The sequence below is a fragment of the Plectropomus leopardus genome, chromosome 24 (assembly GCF_026936395.1).
Source record: "Plectropomus leopardus strain MGB_pleo_1.0 chromosome 24, ASM2693639v1, whole genome shotgun sequence".
NCBI classification, from domain to species: Eukaryota; Metazoa; Chordata; class Actinopteri; order Perciformes; family Serranidae; genus Plectropomus; species Plectropomus leopardus.
The window spans coordinates 4412056-4426484 of NC_142199.1; the positions used below are offsets into that span (position 1 = coordinate 4412056).

The 14429-nt window shown below is 43.2% G+C and overlaps 1 protein-coding gene across 6 annotated transcripts in view; it reads left to right on the plus strand.

Moving 5' to 3' along the window:
* The window catches only part of LOC121962709 (nck-associated protein 5-like), a 190666-nt gene that overhangs the window by 159206 nt on the left and 17031 nt on the right, over positions 1-14429 (plus strand). For 5 of the 6 annotated variants that reach the window (XM_088074807.1, XM_088074809.1, XM_088074808.1 and 2 more), the window contains 5 exons: positions 366-554; positions 1571-5118; positions 6372-6477; positions 8010-8097; positions 13578-13889. In XM_088074807.1, coding sequence (XP_087930933.1) covers positions 366-554; positions 1571-5118; positions 6372-6477; positions 8010-8097; positions 13578-13889 — 4243 coding nt within the window. Of the gene's footprint in view, positions 1-365; positions 555-1570; positions 5119-6371; positions 6478-8009; positions 8098-13460; positions 13890-14429 lie in introns of those variants that run through there. The other variant, XM_088074811.1, reaches the window with a different exon arrangement.

Consider the following 14429-nt stretch of genomic DNA (forward strand, 5'->3'; position numbering starts at 1 on the left):
TTTTCTTTAAAAACCAGCAGAAAAACAAATACAAAATAGGGCAATTTAAAGTTGCATGGCCCTCCCTGAAAGCCAAAATAAAAAACTTAAGTCCCTCCCCAGTGCTTGAAAAATGATTTGACAGCCTCTCCCTTTTGTCAGCACCCCCTCCCTTCTCATAAATAGCAAACAGTTCCTAAATTATACTTGAATATTCAGTTTTAATCCTTTTGTCAATGAAAATGAGCATCGATGATTGTGTCAGAGAATTTATGGCCTTGAAAATTTGCCTCAAAATCATGGAAAAATCATAGAAATGTATTGTTAAAACTGTGTATGAACCCTGATGGCAGTGCATTGTCATGTGTCTTCTCTCTGTCTCACAGGAGGTTCAGTTGAACGGAAAGGCAGGTCTCCCCGTGGCCAAGTGTCTGAGCCAGCTGAGTCTGACAGTGCCGGCGCCTGTATACCCGCGCAGCAGCTGTAGCAGTAGTGAGTTGTCCCTGTCAAGTGCATGCAGTGAATTCTCCAGCGGCTCCTACACCTGGAATGATGGACGCTCCTGTGGGAAAATGGTAAACCTTCTCACTCTATAATAGAGACAGGAGCTGTGGAAGTACAGTTGCTCTTCAAGATCCCTGTTAGAAGAAAGACATTTTGATGTCTCTCTTTTGAGAACTGAATTAGTCCTTTACCTGACTGTAAAAGTGTGCTGAATATGACTTCAAATGGAGGTGAACATGAGCCCAGTCGCCAGAGGAAAATGTTAACATTGTACATTTGCATTGTACACATGCATTCTATCAACATTTCTAAAGTGGCATAGTATATGACTTGGCTTTGTCATGGAAAGGTGGAGGGATGGTGGATTGCGTGTCTCCAAGGTGAGACCAACAGAACAACAAAATTGGTTGTGTTTTAGCAAATCATTGCAGTTTACAGTGTGTCTTTAGGCTCCAAGTGTGGGTGTTTTGGATGTTTTTTGTTGCTTTTAGGCATAAAAATGGGACCCATCTGTGTTTTTCCAGCAGGAATAGTGGCACAAATAATTGTTTTTTGACAGACATTGCTGCTTTTCCGGGGAGGATTTTGGGTATTTTAAGCCAAAACATAATCATTTCCTAACCATAAGCAAGTGGCCTAAATGTTCCTTAAATCCTAACCACACATTAACCACAGCATTGTTAAACTTTAAGATTCAAAACATCTACACAATAATGTTCAAATGTAACGTATCATTAACGTAGTTTGCAGAAACATAAAATGCCTACATTTATTCTTTGTATATACATTTTATAATTAACTCTTATTATCTGTTGTTATTGGTAGTGGCGGAGTCTGCCATGCTGGATTCACATTGCCTACCTAAGCACGGGGGAGTCACAGGAAATGATGCATGCATGTAATCCACCGTGCATTTATCTAAGTGATATCAGTGTCACTGATTAATATCCATTAAGATGCTGCAAAACAGAACATTTGCAGAAATTGTCAGAGCCAATATTTTTTCAGGTGCTTGGGTTGGTAAAGATAATTCAGGAAAGAAAATGTTTTCACCCATGCTGACACAGTCTTTGTTTTTAACCTGCAGGCATCTCTGACCTGGGAGAAGAGGCTGAGTTTGGGTTCGTCAGCCCCGAGTAACATCTGCGCCCCTCCGGAGGAGCCCACGAGGCGCAAAGAGAGCAACATACTCGAGGGACTGAGAAAGCTCCAGAGGAGGAAACACAGGAGCTCCTCCGTGTCATCCAAGGTCTCCAAGTCAGACTGCATGAACTCCAACGAGGGTATCTACTCCCTGGGTATCAAGAGTGGCAGTAAAGGGGTGTCCAAGCCTGCCCATGTGGGTCGACCTTTAGCTGCTGGGGGCAAGAAGTTCTCTTATGACTCTGATGACGCTGATGACGAATTGGCACATTCTAGTCGAGGAGATAACATCCCCACCAAGGACAGCTGGTTTTACTGTAAGAGGCTCTCTCGCAGCATCTCGGACAGTTTGTGTAGCTGGGAGGGGATGCAGGACAGCGGAGGTGGAGGTGATGTTAGCTTAGTGGCTGCGAAACACCCCTCTGACTGTGACTCAAAAGAGCGTCCTGAGAAACTCATGAGTTTTATAGACAGTTTTCTCCCTGAGAGCGGTCGGAAATCAGCTTTTACAAAACCATCCTTGCTGCGCTTTAACCAGTCTGAAACAGACGGTCAGAATCACCTCTCTGACGTGGATGATCCAGAAGAACTCAACTCTGAGTCTAGTGACATCCGAATGTCCTTTAGCCAGCCACCTGAGCAGGCGGAGAGGGACTCCAAGAGGGTGTCAAGAGACGCCGCCAAGCTGCTTGCACAACAATGCTTACGCAGGGAGCAGGGACGCACCCAGTCTGCAGACGGGAGGCCCAGGCCTTTCAGCCTCATAAAGGAGCCCAAAGGGGCAAAGTGTACTCAGTCTGAGGAGAGCATATTGGCGATTTTTGATGCAGAAGGAGAGCCGATTGAACTTTGTGCTCAAAAGGTAGCCGCTGGGCTTCGAAATGACATTCACAGTATCAAGGTAGTTCCTGATTACACAGAGCTTGTGCCCCAAGAGAGGCCGACAAGGCAGAAATCAGCCAATGGGAGAAACTACACTGTTCTTGAGTCTCCAGAGAAGCCATCGGAGTATCAAATTAGGTCTAGCAAGACAAGCAATAGCAGGGAAGGCAGTGCAGAGAGGCTGTCAATGCAGCTGACCCCACAAAGGAAACTAATCAAACCGCCAAGCAGCCGACCCACTAAAGTCTACTCAATCCCTCCCGCGAATGATTCGACTGCTTCCAAGTCCGGTGGTTCAAAGATACCGGGTCGTAACAAACCTTCAGGATCCCCGCTGAGATTGTCAAAGGGCTCTTCCACTGAACCAACAAACAGTGGAAACTCAGGACCTTCCAGTCAGGAGAAATCCCCCTCCTCTCCTGCAGGTAAGATGTCCAGGTTCATTAAACAACCAGGAACCTGCACACAGAGCCCAAAAGCGGTGAACTCCAAGCTACCGAGCAGGGCCGATTGGAGTAAGAGCTCCTCCTCCAGCTCCCCACAGCTCTCAAGGAGGCACCTGGATTATGCTGACAATGGTGAACAGCCCACCAGAGACAAACACTGTGAAACAAGCAAAAATAAACTCAGGTCCCCGTCTCCTCCCCCTCCCCCGGGCCGCACCACCTCCTTACTGATCAGACCAAATTATGAAGGGTCGCCTCAAGCACATAAAACATGGGTGGCTCAAACATCCACACCAACCACTGTGAGGGGCCCTCCCCCAAGTTACCACACCTCAATCGTACCAAATATGCAAACGACGCTGCCCATCAAGGATAAAGACTGTTTAGACTTGGATGCAGGCTACGGGACTGCACTTGCACCTCAGAAACTGGTAGAGAAGACCAGTCAGCACCTTCAAAAGTCCCCCGCCATGACTCAGACACCTACAAAAGGCACTTCCAAGAGGATGACCACGAAAGACTACCTCCCTTCTGCAAACTCAGGGTGTGCTCCAGAAACTGAACATGCACCTAAAAGCTCAAAGAATGTCCCTCCTCCCTACAGTGCCCTCAGAGGGTCGTCGCTTCAGAACTCGTTTGCAAATAAAAGAGGATCAACCCAAGAAAATGTTCATCAGACAGTGCAGAAGACATCAATTAGTTTACCAATATCGCTTCAGGACACCCCTCAAAGTAAAGCAGAGCCACCAAAAGCTGTTGTCAGTCCTCCGTGCTCTGCTGTTACTTCCCCAAACACTGCAGAAAAAGCCTCAAAGACTCGCATCCCAATGGGGTTTAAAGCTTTTCTAAAATCTCCCCCAAGCCATAAAAATACTCCCTCTATTCCAGGCAAGCAAGAGAAAGATCATATCAACTTAGTCTCCAAGGAAACTGTGACTTCAAATGCTACGACTCAGTGTGACAGCTTGCAGCCAGCGTACAGTATTGATTCACCCAAGATGTCAGAGGGGAAAGTTGACGCCCAGTGTCGCTTACTGGAAGAAGAAGACGCTGTAGAAGAAGGGGAGGTTTGCGATAAAGGGAAAAGGAGTAGTCAGCTTTTCTCTAGATCCATATCTGTGACCACCAAACCTCATCTGAAGCCGGCTTTGGGGATGAACGGTGCCAAAGCTCGTAGCCAGAGTTTCAGCACTAACTACATTGAAAAACCCAACATCAACGCTCTAGATGGGCCGGGGAAAATCCGAACACAGATCATCACCAACTCAGGTGAAAGGGGGAACTCTTTGTCAAGGCAGAGTTCGTTAGAGGTACCGAGTGTTGAGAGTCCTATCCATTCTCCGAGGACTCGGCTAAGCCACTACGGAGGCATGACAGGGTCAAATAGTCACAACGTCCTCCCTGAGAGAACTTCCAAATCTGGCTCCAAAGGCGAAGGGTCACAGGGCATAACAAAGGGCGAGGCAATCAGTTCACCTTCTCAAAAAGAGGCGCGTAGCTTACCCATTAGTGATCGCATTGGTTTAAACAACATCCGTAAGCCCTCAAAGGTTGCCTCCCATCCACAGTTTCAGCCTCCATCCTCTTGTGTGTATAGTTCGGAAAACCCAGTGCGAGAAACAGGAGATGTTGCAACCACTCCTAATGAACCAGACTTTAGGAAGGAGGTCAAAATACAGACAGATTCTCCAGATGCGGAGGAGAAAAAGATCAGCCCAACAGCCTGTACCATTGAGGAGAAAGTCATGATGGGGATCGAAGAGAACTTGCAGAAATGTCAAGAACAAGAGAAGGTCGCCGCCAGCGAGGCCAAACAGAAAACAGGCCCCTCTCTGGCGAACTGGTTTGGCCTCCGCAAGAGCAAGCTCCCCGCTCTGAGCGGCAAGAAAGCAGACTCCCCCAAGGCAAAAGAGGAGAAGAGAGAGCTGAAGATCGGATCGGTGCTCGGAGGCAAACAGATCAAGTCTGACAAGAAGAAGGATAAGAAGAAGAATGATAACCAGCAGAGAGACAGTCAGGAGGTGCAGAATCTGTCCGAGATGAACAACAAGCTGAGCTCCATCATGGACCACTGCAACAACCAGATGGGCCAGATCGCCAGCCAGATCCAGTGTACGACCACCTTCATCGGCAAAGACCAGCTCGTGAAAGAGCTTCTTGGCAGGTGGGTGAAATATCTTTGTCAACAAGAAAATCAAGAATGAGTTGCTCTTAATTGATCAGAAATTGATTAAAACTTTACTGAATACAAAAACATAATGGCTTAATGTCATGTACCGTCATGTGAAATCCATCATGTGACTAACGTTGCCTACATACACTAGCACACTGCCTTGTTATTAAAATAACTCTACTCACTCTTGGTTTCACACGGAAAGGAAACAAAAGTCGTGTAAGTCCAGAGTTTGTTTGAGTCATATTCCTCACCACTTTCTTTCTTGTTATACAACAGTAGATGCTGTCAGTAACTGTTATTATTTAATTATTGTTATTGATTATGTGAATGCTATGTGAATTTGTAAATAGTGTTTTGTATTGTATTTATATGTGTTATAAGTATAAGTTAATATAGTTAGTATATTTAATTTCAAGTTCAAATTGGCTTGCACAATTTTAAAAAAAGGCCATTCTGTCGTGACTTTGATCGTTGTTTTGTGCTTTATTTTAAAAGTAGTGTTGGTTTCGGCACTAGTACCGTTATAAAAGTATCGTTTTGGCACTCGTATTGGAAAAACCCCAAACAATACCCAACCCTAATGTTTGACAAGTTGGGTTGTTGACAGCTACATCAGTATCTGCCAGCATTCGGTGTGTATCTCACCGCCGCGTAAGCTGCCTCTCTGCATCAGTATTTGACGCACAGATCACTTACAAGTGACAGTATGTGAGGAGTTGGTAGTGAGGACCGGCTGAGTGTCCACATCTGTAACCTGCGTCATTGCTTTTTGAAAACAGCTCAGTGAGAGTTTGAATTTGAAAAACACGTGAAAGACAGCAGACGAACTCACACTTTAAATGAAACATGAGCCATGGCTGCGTTAAACCTGTGTGTTTAGAGATAAATAAATGGCACAAACAGAAGCTGTCTGTTTGAGTTATGACTCCACTACGGGGAGCATAAGCACTTCTCGCACCGGCATCCAGACACATCGTCAGTACACTGGAGGAAAAGCACATCTCATACTCCTTCACTTCATCGATTCGCTACTTCAAATCGCGTCTGACAGATTTATATCTCTTGAGCACTTCACAGAGTTTGTTAAACGTTTGACGGCATTTCTGCGTGCACATATGTTTGCATCCAAAAGATCAGGTCAATGCAATTCAGCAGCAGGCTCGCTTTCCACCTGGCGAGTTGATAAAGGAGGAGCTCGGCACGCAGATATAAAAACAGATCCAATCTTGTTTTCCTCACAGGACCGCTGTGAAGGGCAACTGTGTGTCTGCGTCGCCGCCTGGGATGTCCACGCCCAAGAAACACAGCGAAATGAAGGGAGATATGGAGATCTGTCCAGATACTGATGTAAGTGAGCAAACAACAACACAACTGACTGCGTCTGTGCTGAGCTCCGCTTATTTGTCTCTGACGGTGTTTTGACAGGCTGTTGGCACGTACGCACACATGCAAATTCCCACAGGTTTTCACACTTGTACAGTACATGTTCACAAACACATCCACAGCAGCGCCGCCTCTTCAGCGTTAAACCCCCCTGAAGGCTCGCTATTGATTCACATTGTGCTTTGACTCCTACAATTCATCGCCTACCTTTTCATTATCCGCCCCGGCCAGTGTTGTTGTTGTTGTTGTTGTTGTTCCTGCAAGGCTGAAAGTTTTCAAACCACATCATCAGGCCATGCATGTAGCTTCTTTAAATCAAATCACTTTGTAAGCAAAAGGCCAAAATTGTGACCTTGCGGTTCTTTTTTATCTGTCAGTCAAAAAAATAATGGAGAGTGCTTGCGAGAGCCTGAATAAAAAAAAAAGAAGGTGTAAGGAGCAAGCTGAATGGAGGAGGAGAGTGACACAAAGAGAGTCTCACTGCATAATGTAGGAAATTTAATCCAGATGATGTGGAATTTTGATAACATGGAGGAGCCTCTTATCGCAGGCACTCAATTTGACAAAGGGGCCATTTAATACCGTCCTCCGAGCGTTCTCTCTATCTTCTCCCCACAGAAATACAACAAAAGAGGGACACTTTATGACCTACAAGCTCCCTCTCTTGCACCACCCTAAAAAACACTTCTTTTTTTCAAATAACCCAATTAAAGTAAGACAGGAAAGTATGACTATTGCCTTACTTCTTTGTGAACAAAACTTTAAAGAGAAAGGAAACCGTGTAACACTGAGACGGTTGTAACTGCTTCACTTTCAACGAGAAATAATGACCTGAGTCATGTAATACGTTTATTGTATGACCATTTAAAAAGTTCAGATTTTACAGCAAAAATACAGATTTTCGGTGGGAGAGTCTATATATTGATTAGTACTGAAACTGTTGAAATTGGAATTATGTAGGGAAAGACAGTCAGGTATGTCCCCAGGTCCAACACGTATTGAATGTGTATTGTGATAAATGTCTTGTGTATGAAATGTCTCTATTGTCACAGCGCTGCATTTTTATTAACGGTAATGGTTGATTATAAAGTCATCACCCATGTCCAGACACTGCCTCACTCCATCCTTTCTTTGCAGTTCTTGCACTCCTACAACTAAAGTTATATCAACTTCAATTAACATTACTGAATCAAGTCTGTAAAATAGTTGGATAAGTTAGAAATACTGCTGTTTGTAGTGGACAAAATAATAATAATTCTTAAATCTGAAAGTATTATAACTGATCCGTTCTCACTTTTCTTCTGCAAAATACCCCAAAAGAGGCTTTATAAATGAATATTTTATGTTAAGTAACATTTGTAGACAAACAAAGGTACATTTAGAATCTAAAATACATTTATATGCTGCATATTTTGGTGAATCCTATTTATAATTGCACATTTTGGCTGCTTTTTGATGTTTGTATCACCAACATGCAGTGTTTGTTAATATTTTAGACCCTTATAATGACTCAGAAGATCAACCTGAAGGCTGAAAATGAGGAGGGACACATCCCAGACACAGCCTGTCAAGACCACATGATAGGTAAGCCCATGCATTACTGTTGGTTCTAAAGGGGCATTTCTACTACTCACAAAAACAAACAAAAAACACGTTTTTATTTGAATTTTACAAATGTTCAAATCCCATCTTGTGTGAAATATTCTTTTTTTTCAACGTTTGCTCTTCTTACTTCCACAAGTTGTCATGATGTTGCCTGTTTTAAGCCACTAAGTTTCATATTTGCAAGTGTTTACCTCACCCAGTACAGTTTCGTTGAGTACCATACGTAGAGCTGTCACTAGCCATCACAAATCATCCAGCGCAACGGAGCATTAACACATTTTACAGCTGTGATTTCCTGATGTGATTGACAATTCAATTCCTTCGCCAACTAATTCCCCTCGCTGCCAGACTTGCCATTACTGAGGGGAAAAAAGTAGCAGCTGCAAAAAAAACATGTTGACAATCTAGTCAGGTGATTGATGTGCAGCGGGGTGATATTTTACAATGCCTGAGCAGCTGAGGAAGTGAAAAAATAGATGCATCAAACAATTTGTGAGACGGGATGATGATTGTTATTATTGCATTGGGACAAACTTGCATTGTAGTATGTGATGCGGCATGCAGAGAGAGGGTGTGACCGCTGTTTCCTGGAGCGCAGCGTGTTTGTCACTCAGTTGTCACTCGGTTGGATATTTGAGAAATTGTCGCAGTGATCCATCTCAAAGGTCGTAATGACTCATCTCTTGTAATATAGCACCGTAGCGAGCAGCGGGAATTGAGATTAGCTGGAAAGAGTCCCTTTTTCAATAACTTGAGTCAAAATTCGAAGGGAAAATAGTCCTGTTTTTTTCATACATTTAGTATTTTGAATTGTAAAAGGTTCTGTATGTAATTTTAAGAAAATCCTTGTTATTAGAGACACCACTCTGCACTCTGCAGGCACATGCGTCTTAATCTACTTTTTTTTTGTAGTTTGTGGAACTTTTCCTACCAAATTGCTTATTTCCTTTTTTTCCACGTTTGTGATAGAAATCACACCAGCTTGCTCAAAGGTTTGAATACGTGTGAAAGGCTTCTGAAGAAAAGTGATTGTGCTGCAGGTTTCAAAGGGTTAAAACCATTCTCGTTTATTTCATTCTGCTTCAATCCTTATTTTTATATAATATATTACTAACTGGCTGTAAAAGTTCTTAAGCCACTTTCTAATCCCCAATATACACACAGTGCTTATTGTGAAAAAATAGACTCCAACTTCAAAACAGTGAGTTCTTATGTATAATTAAACTATGTATGTTTTGGTAGGCTGAGTGTTGTTCTCAATGGAGCCAAAAAACTGATTCTCAACTTCACTTCTTTTTTTTTATTTTTTTTATTTTAGGTTTAGCTGAGAAGTAACTTTTCAAAACATGTCAAGAAATAGTTTTGGCTCGAGCAGCAAGTGTGAAAATGAGCTCATGATGGGTAACAGCCACAGCGCCAAAAAAAGGAAACGCTTAATTGTGTCTGTATTCTGATTAACAGACTGCCTTTTTTTATATTCCACCAGCTCTGCACTTCCAGACAGTATGAAGTAAATATTTCATAAAGGTTTCGGCTGTGGGTGCTTAATGCTCCTCAGCGCTGCTTTAATGTCACGAATCTCCAAAGTGCAGCGTTCACAGGCCGAACTCCAGACAAACACATCCATCATATAAATAGTTTACATCCAGCCAGTTTATGATGCAAGCAGCTCGAGCAAAATCCACGTTATGAATGTGGACTTTGAAGTTCACTCTGTGCCGGTCAGTTATTGTGTCTTAGCAGAACTTCCCACAAGGCAGTGTTTTTTGTTTTTTTTTTACTCACACAGAGACAATAAATAACATTTCGACTGGCTCACAGCACAGAATGACCCTAATATATCTGCAAGGGTTTGACGGCATCGTTGATCAATACCAATGATTCAGCAATTATTTCACTGGGTGCTGATCTAAACTCTATTTTGGAAACTCACAGGGCTACATGCAAGCAACCACAAGATGATGCAAAGCATCAAATTATTGCAGTAATTCTCAGCAGATCTTACACCGTGACCTTTAATGACTCATAGGCTCCGTCGCAGACTCCTATGTAGCTCATGTTTTGGCAGTAAACGGTGTAAATTATTTTAGAGTATCACAACCCATCAATATTACTCATTTCACTATCAGAATTTGATCAGTTTGGTCTGAAAACATTCGCCAAGTCTAGAAGAGCGGCACGATTTAATTATTTTATCCCAGTTCAAGTCCTCACAGGGGTAAGCTGGAAGCTGGATTGGTTGGCTCACTTCAAAATGTGATTAAAGTTTGCATTTTTAAAAAAAAAGATTGGTGTTGCAACCATGACTGACTGCTGTTCGTATGCAAGCATCCTTTCCCAACCTGAACCGAGCAGTCCGCCTCCCAAATCTCTATTGTAAGAATGACTTTAAAATTTGTGTCAACTATTATTGCATTTTCATCTAATTGCTGACCCAGAAATATCTCCTAGATACAGTTGTGCTTTTAGTGATGACTCTCTCTCCTCCCTGTGACACCTCCTCATTGCATGAAGCTCATTTCATGCTATGGAGGTATCAACAAACCTGCCTTCTCCCCTCCAACCCCGGAGGTTGTATACAGAAGTGATAGGGAGCTCCTGAAAAACTACATTACGTCCAGTTGTTGTTGCCTCTGGGCAGAATTACTGTGGAGCTTGTTATGGTTTGGTTATAAGGGGCATTTTTAACTGCCAGGCTTGGCATTCAATTATACAGCTGTGTAATCTATGGCTCTCTGCACCTTTATTTTCCTCACACACGCAAATAAGCACACGTCTTTGCTTGTATGTCAATTATATTTTCATAGCAAAGGTCCTCAAGTGACTCAAGCAACAGGCCATCTGTGCAGTGAACCCGGTGTATGTGTACATCCAAACACAGAGGACTCATTTTCACAGGTTCTCCGTGCTCAGTATGGTGTTGACTGTCAGAAACAAGTCAGGGAAAAACCAAAAGTACACGTAAACAACAACACTGACAGCTCAAGTTTCAACAAGTTTTAACAAATATATGAATTCCCTCATCTGTGAACGCATTGACAATGGTTTGGCATCCAGAGGAGAACGCCGTTGTTCCTTCAGCGCATCACTAATGGCACCCAGAGACAAAATGGATCAATAGTGTAAAGCTTTAGATCCAAATGTAAATGCAAACCCTTGAAAGTCAGCTGTAATACCCAGCAGTGTTGAGGGAGAACTTTTATCCATAGAAGGAAATGCTCATGAGTGAACTGTGTTTGTGCTTCGGCATCCCATCGAGACAAAGCTATACAGCCGAGAAGCAGAGCCTGTCAATATCGATCCACCAGAAAAAATACGTCTGCTCTCAGAGTTTTCACTCACCAGTGTTTTGAGAGCAGAACTGTTGTCTGCAGAGGACTGGAAGATATGATGCAAAGCAACACAAAAAAAGATCAAACATAACGAGCTTTTCCACTTTCACAAATCTCAGCAAAAAGTTGCAAATTATTATCTGATGTGACTGTTGGCCGTGAGCGTTCACAGTTACAAGGACCTGGGCTGAGCCCAATGGCCGTCCATCTGTTCCAGCCCGAGTCAAGGCTCTGCAAACTGTGGCTTCCAAACGACGTCCATCTGTTGCTACTCGCTGTCGTTTCTCCTGATTACGACCCAGCGTGCACTTTGATGGATCCAGGGAACGTGGCCTCGGGCTGCGGCTCAAATGTGTGTTTTGTTCAGAATTACTGGCAGCGGGTGCTTTATTGTGTCATATCATGTTAGGGTTGTGCATCTGTTTTTATGGCTAGAAATGGTTTTAACAAGAGCGTCTGATAGGGACGATATGATGAGGTGCATCAGGGTGGAGCCACCAGCGGCTATGACTGCAGTTAGAGAAGTCATATTCTGTTAATTCTGCTTACAATAGCCCATTAACCAGTAAGTTACAGGTTAATTTTAAAGAAAAACGGCAAATGAATCAGGGCACAACGTTAACTTTGTTTGAGGATTGGAATTAGTCATGCAGTCGTCAAATGGGACAAGTAAAAATGCATGTGATGTCTAATGAAACGTTATCTCAAAATAAACTGCACAATGTATCACTGAAGTAGAGCTTTTCCAGCTAAGCTACGCCTCACCACTTAGTGCAGGACTGTTGAGAAAAACCTGACTTTCTGGATACTGTAGAAGCAACCTGAATGCTGGAAAACATGTTTGCATTGTGCATCTCTGAGAAACACTGATGGGCTACATTTTGTATTGTGTTGTAGTGGATACCTTGAAGTGAAGAAGCGTGAAAAGTGTGTTTAGGTTTAAGCACCAAAACTACTTATGGCGGTTATGATGGTTGGAAATGATCGTGTTTAGTTGCTCAAAGCGGCTAGAACAGCTGGGATGGGGTAGTAAACCACATCCAGCTTCAATTGGCTTAATTATCTCTATGAAACACCACAATGTGTCAGTCAAGAACACCCAGGTTCTGTGGCTTAAACGCTGAGGGGAAATGCTGCAATCTGTCCGTGAAAAACACCCAGGTTTCGTTGCTCTAAAACTGCTGGGAACAGCTGCAATGTGCATATATACTGTAACACTTCAGAAACACAGATATGATACGTTTGAAACCTGCAAATTTAACATTCGTAGTTTGCTGAAACGTACAATGCCAACATTTTTTAGTGGCGACTGGGCTGATAGACGTTCCCTCGGTGATCAACAATGTTGTATGTCATTATGTTACTAATGTTGAACATCTCTGGGACACTGGGACTTTTTCTTTTTTTTAGCCATCATGCCACTCTTACGCAACTGTTTCCAGTTCAGAGGCTTTCTAATGCAGCCTTGAACTACCGTGTCACTTCGGAGATTTTATAAGTCAAGTCAAGTCAAGTCAATTTTATTTATAGAGTCCATTATCACAAAACATGGTTTGCCTCAGAGAGCTTTACAGAATATAAAATAAATCCAGAATGATAAATCTGACACTGGATGTCTTCTGTGAATATTTATCCATTTGTTGACCAGTCCAGGGCTCATTTGTCGACTGAGCTGCAGCTGTGATCTCAAACACATTGCACAATGAAATAACAAGCAACAATAATAATTGTCCAAATCCCTGATGATTTTGTTTATATTTTAATTTAATAGGCCTAAATTTTTCTTTTTAAGTCTGTTGCATCATGAAGCTGCCGGCAGCAACTGTTTTTTCATCAAAATTGTTAAATTAAAATTAACTCATAGACCCATTTGCACAACTGATCAAAAATAACGTTGACATCCCTAAATGCAATCCTACTTTTTTTTAATCTGAAATATTTCTACATCAAATTAAACTGCTTTCTTTTCTCCCTTCTCCTGCCGGCCTCGTGTTACTGAACCTGCCACAGACGCCCTCTTTACTCACAACCCTTTCCGTTGCATGTGAATCCAAGTCCTCCTCTCTTCTCCTCTGTTGTTGTCCCCGGCTTCTCCCAGACGTCACTCTCCTCTCCCTGTCACTTTAGGCTCCGGCTGTCAGATGAGAACCCTGGATAGCGGCATCGGCACCTTCCCTCTCCCCGATTCCGTCACCCGGGCCAGCGGTCGCCACATCCCCAAATCTGAGTCCAGCCCGGATGGGGTGACCGCCGGCTCCTCTGACCTCCATCGGGAGCCTCCCTCTTCTCACCCAGACCCCTCACAACCTGATGTGAAAGTGCCTTCCCTCCCAAAAACCCGCCCGCATGTCCCCAGCACCATGGGTCACTCCCTGTCCGACCCCAGTGTGACGTGCAGTAACGACACCCAGAGCCGCCTGCCCAAACTCGCGTCCTCAGGTAAGTCAGATAAGCTCAGATTTCAAGGTTTAAATATTTGTGATGCCGTCTGAACGCAGCACGGTTCAAGGCACCAAATGACGAAGAACAATGCCTTTTTTTTTATTTGATTGTATCAGTCAAGGCCAAAAAGGGAAATAATTGAAATGCATGTCTATAAAAGCAACTTTTATCAACCTTAAAAGCCTCAGACGGCTTGTTTTACCTTTCAAGAAGTAAGTGAAATATTGAATGCCACTGTACTTTATGTGAACACACTTTCCTGCAGCTCAAGGCTCCCAGACACGAGGAAGTTATTAGACTCTGATTAAAAGAAGAACCTTGTTTGTTCAGCTAATTTTGAAGCTCATGCATCAACACTGACGTCTGAGATGACAAACGGGCTTTGTGTCCTTATAGAAACCCACACACTTCCCTGCCCCGAGGAAATCTAACAGATGCAATCAGATAAGCATGTCAACACAGCCATAGATCATAAAGCACCTTCTGCTTGTGTGTTTGGCGTGACGCGCGGCAGAAAAGGTGGCGGGTAGGATGCAA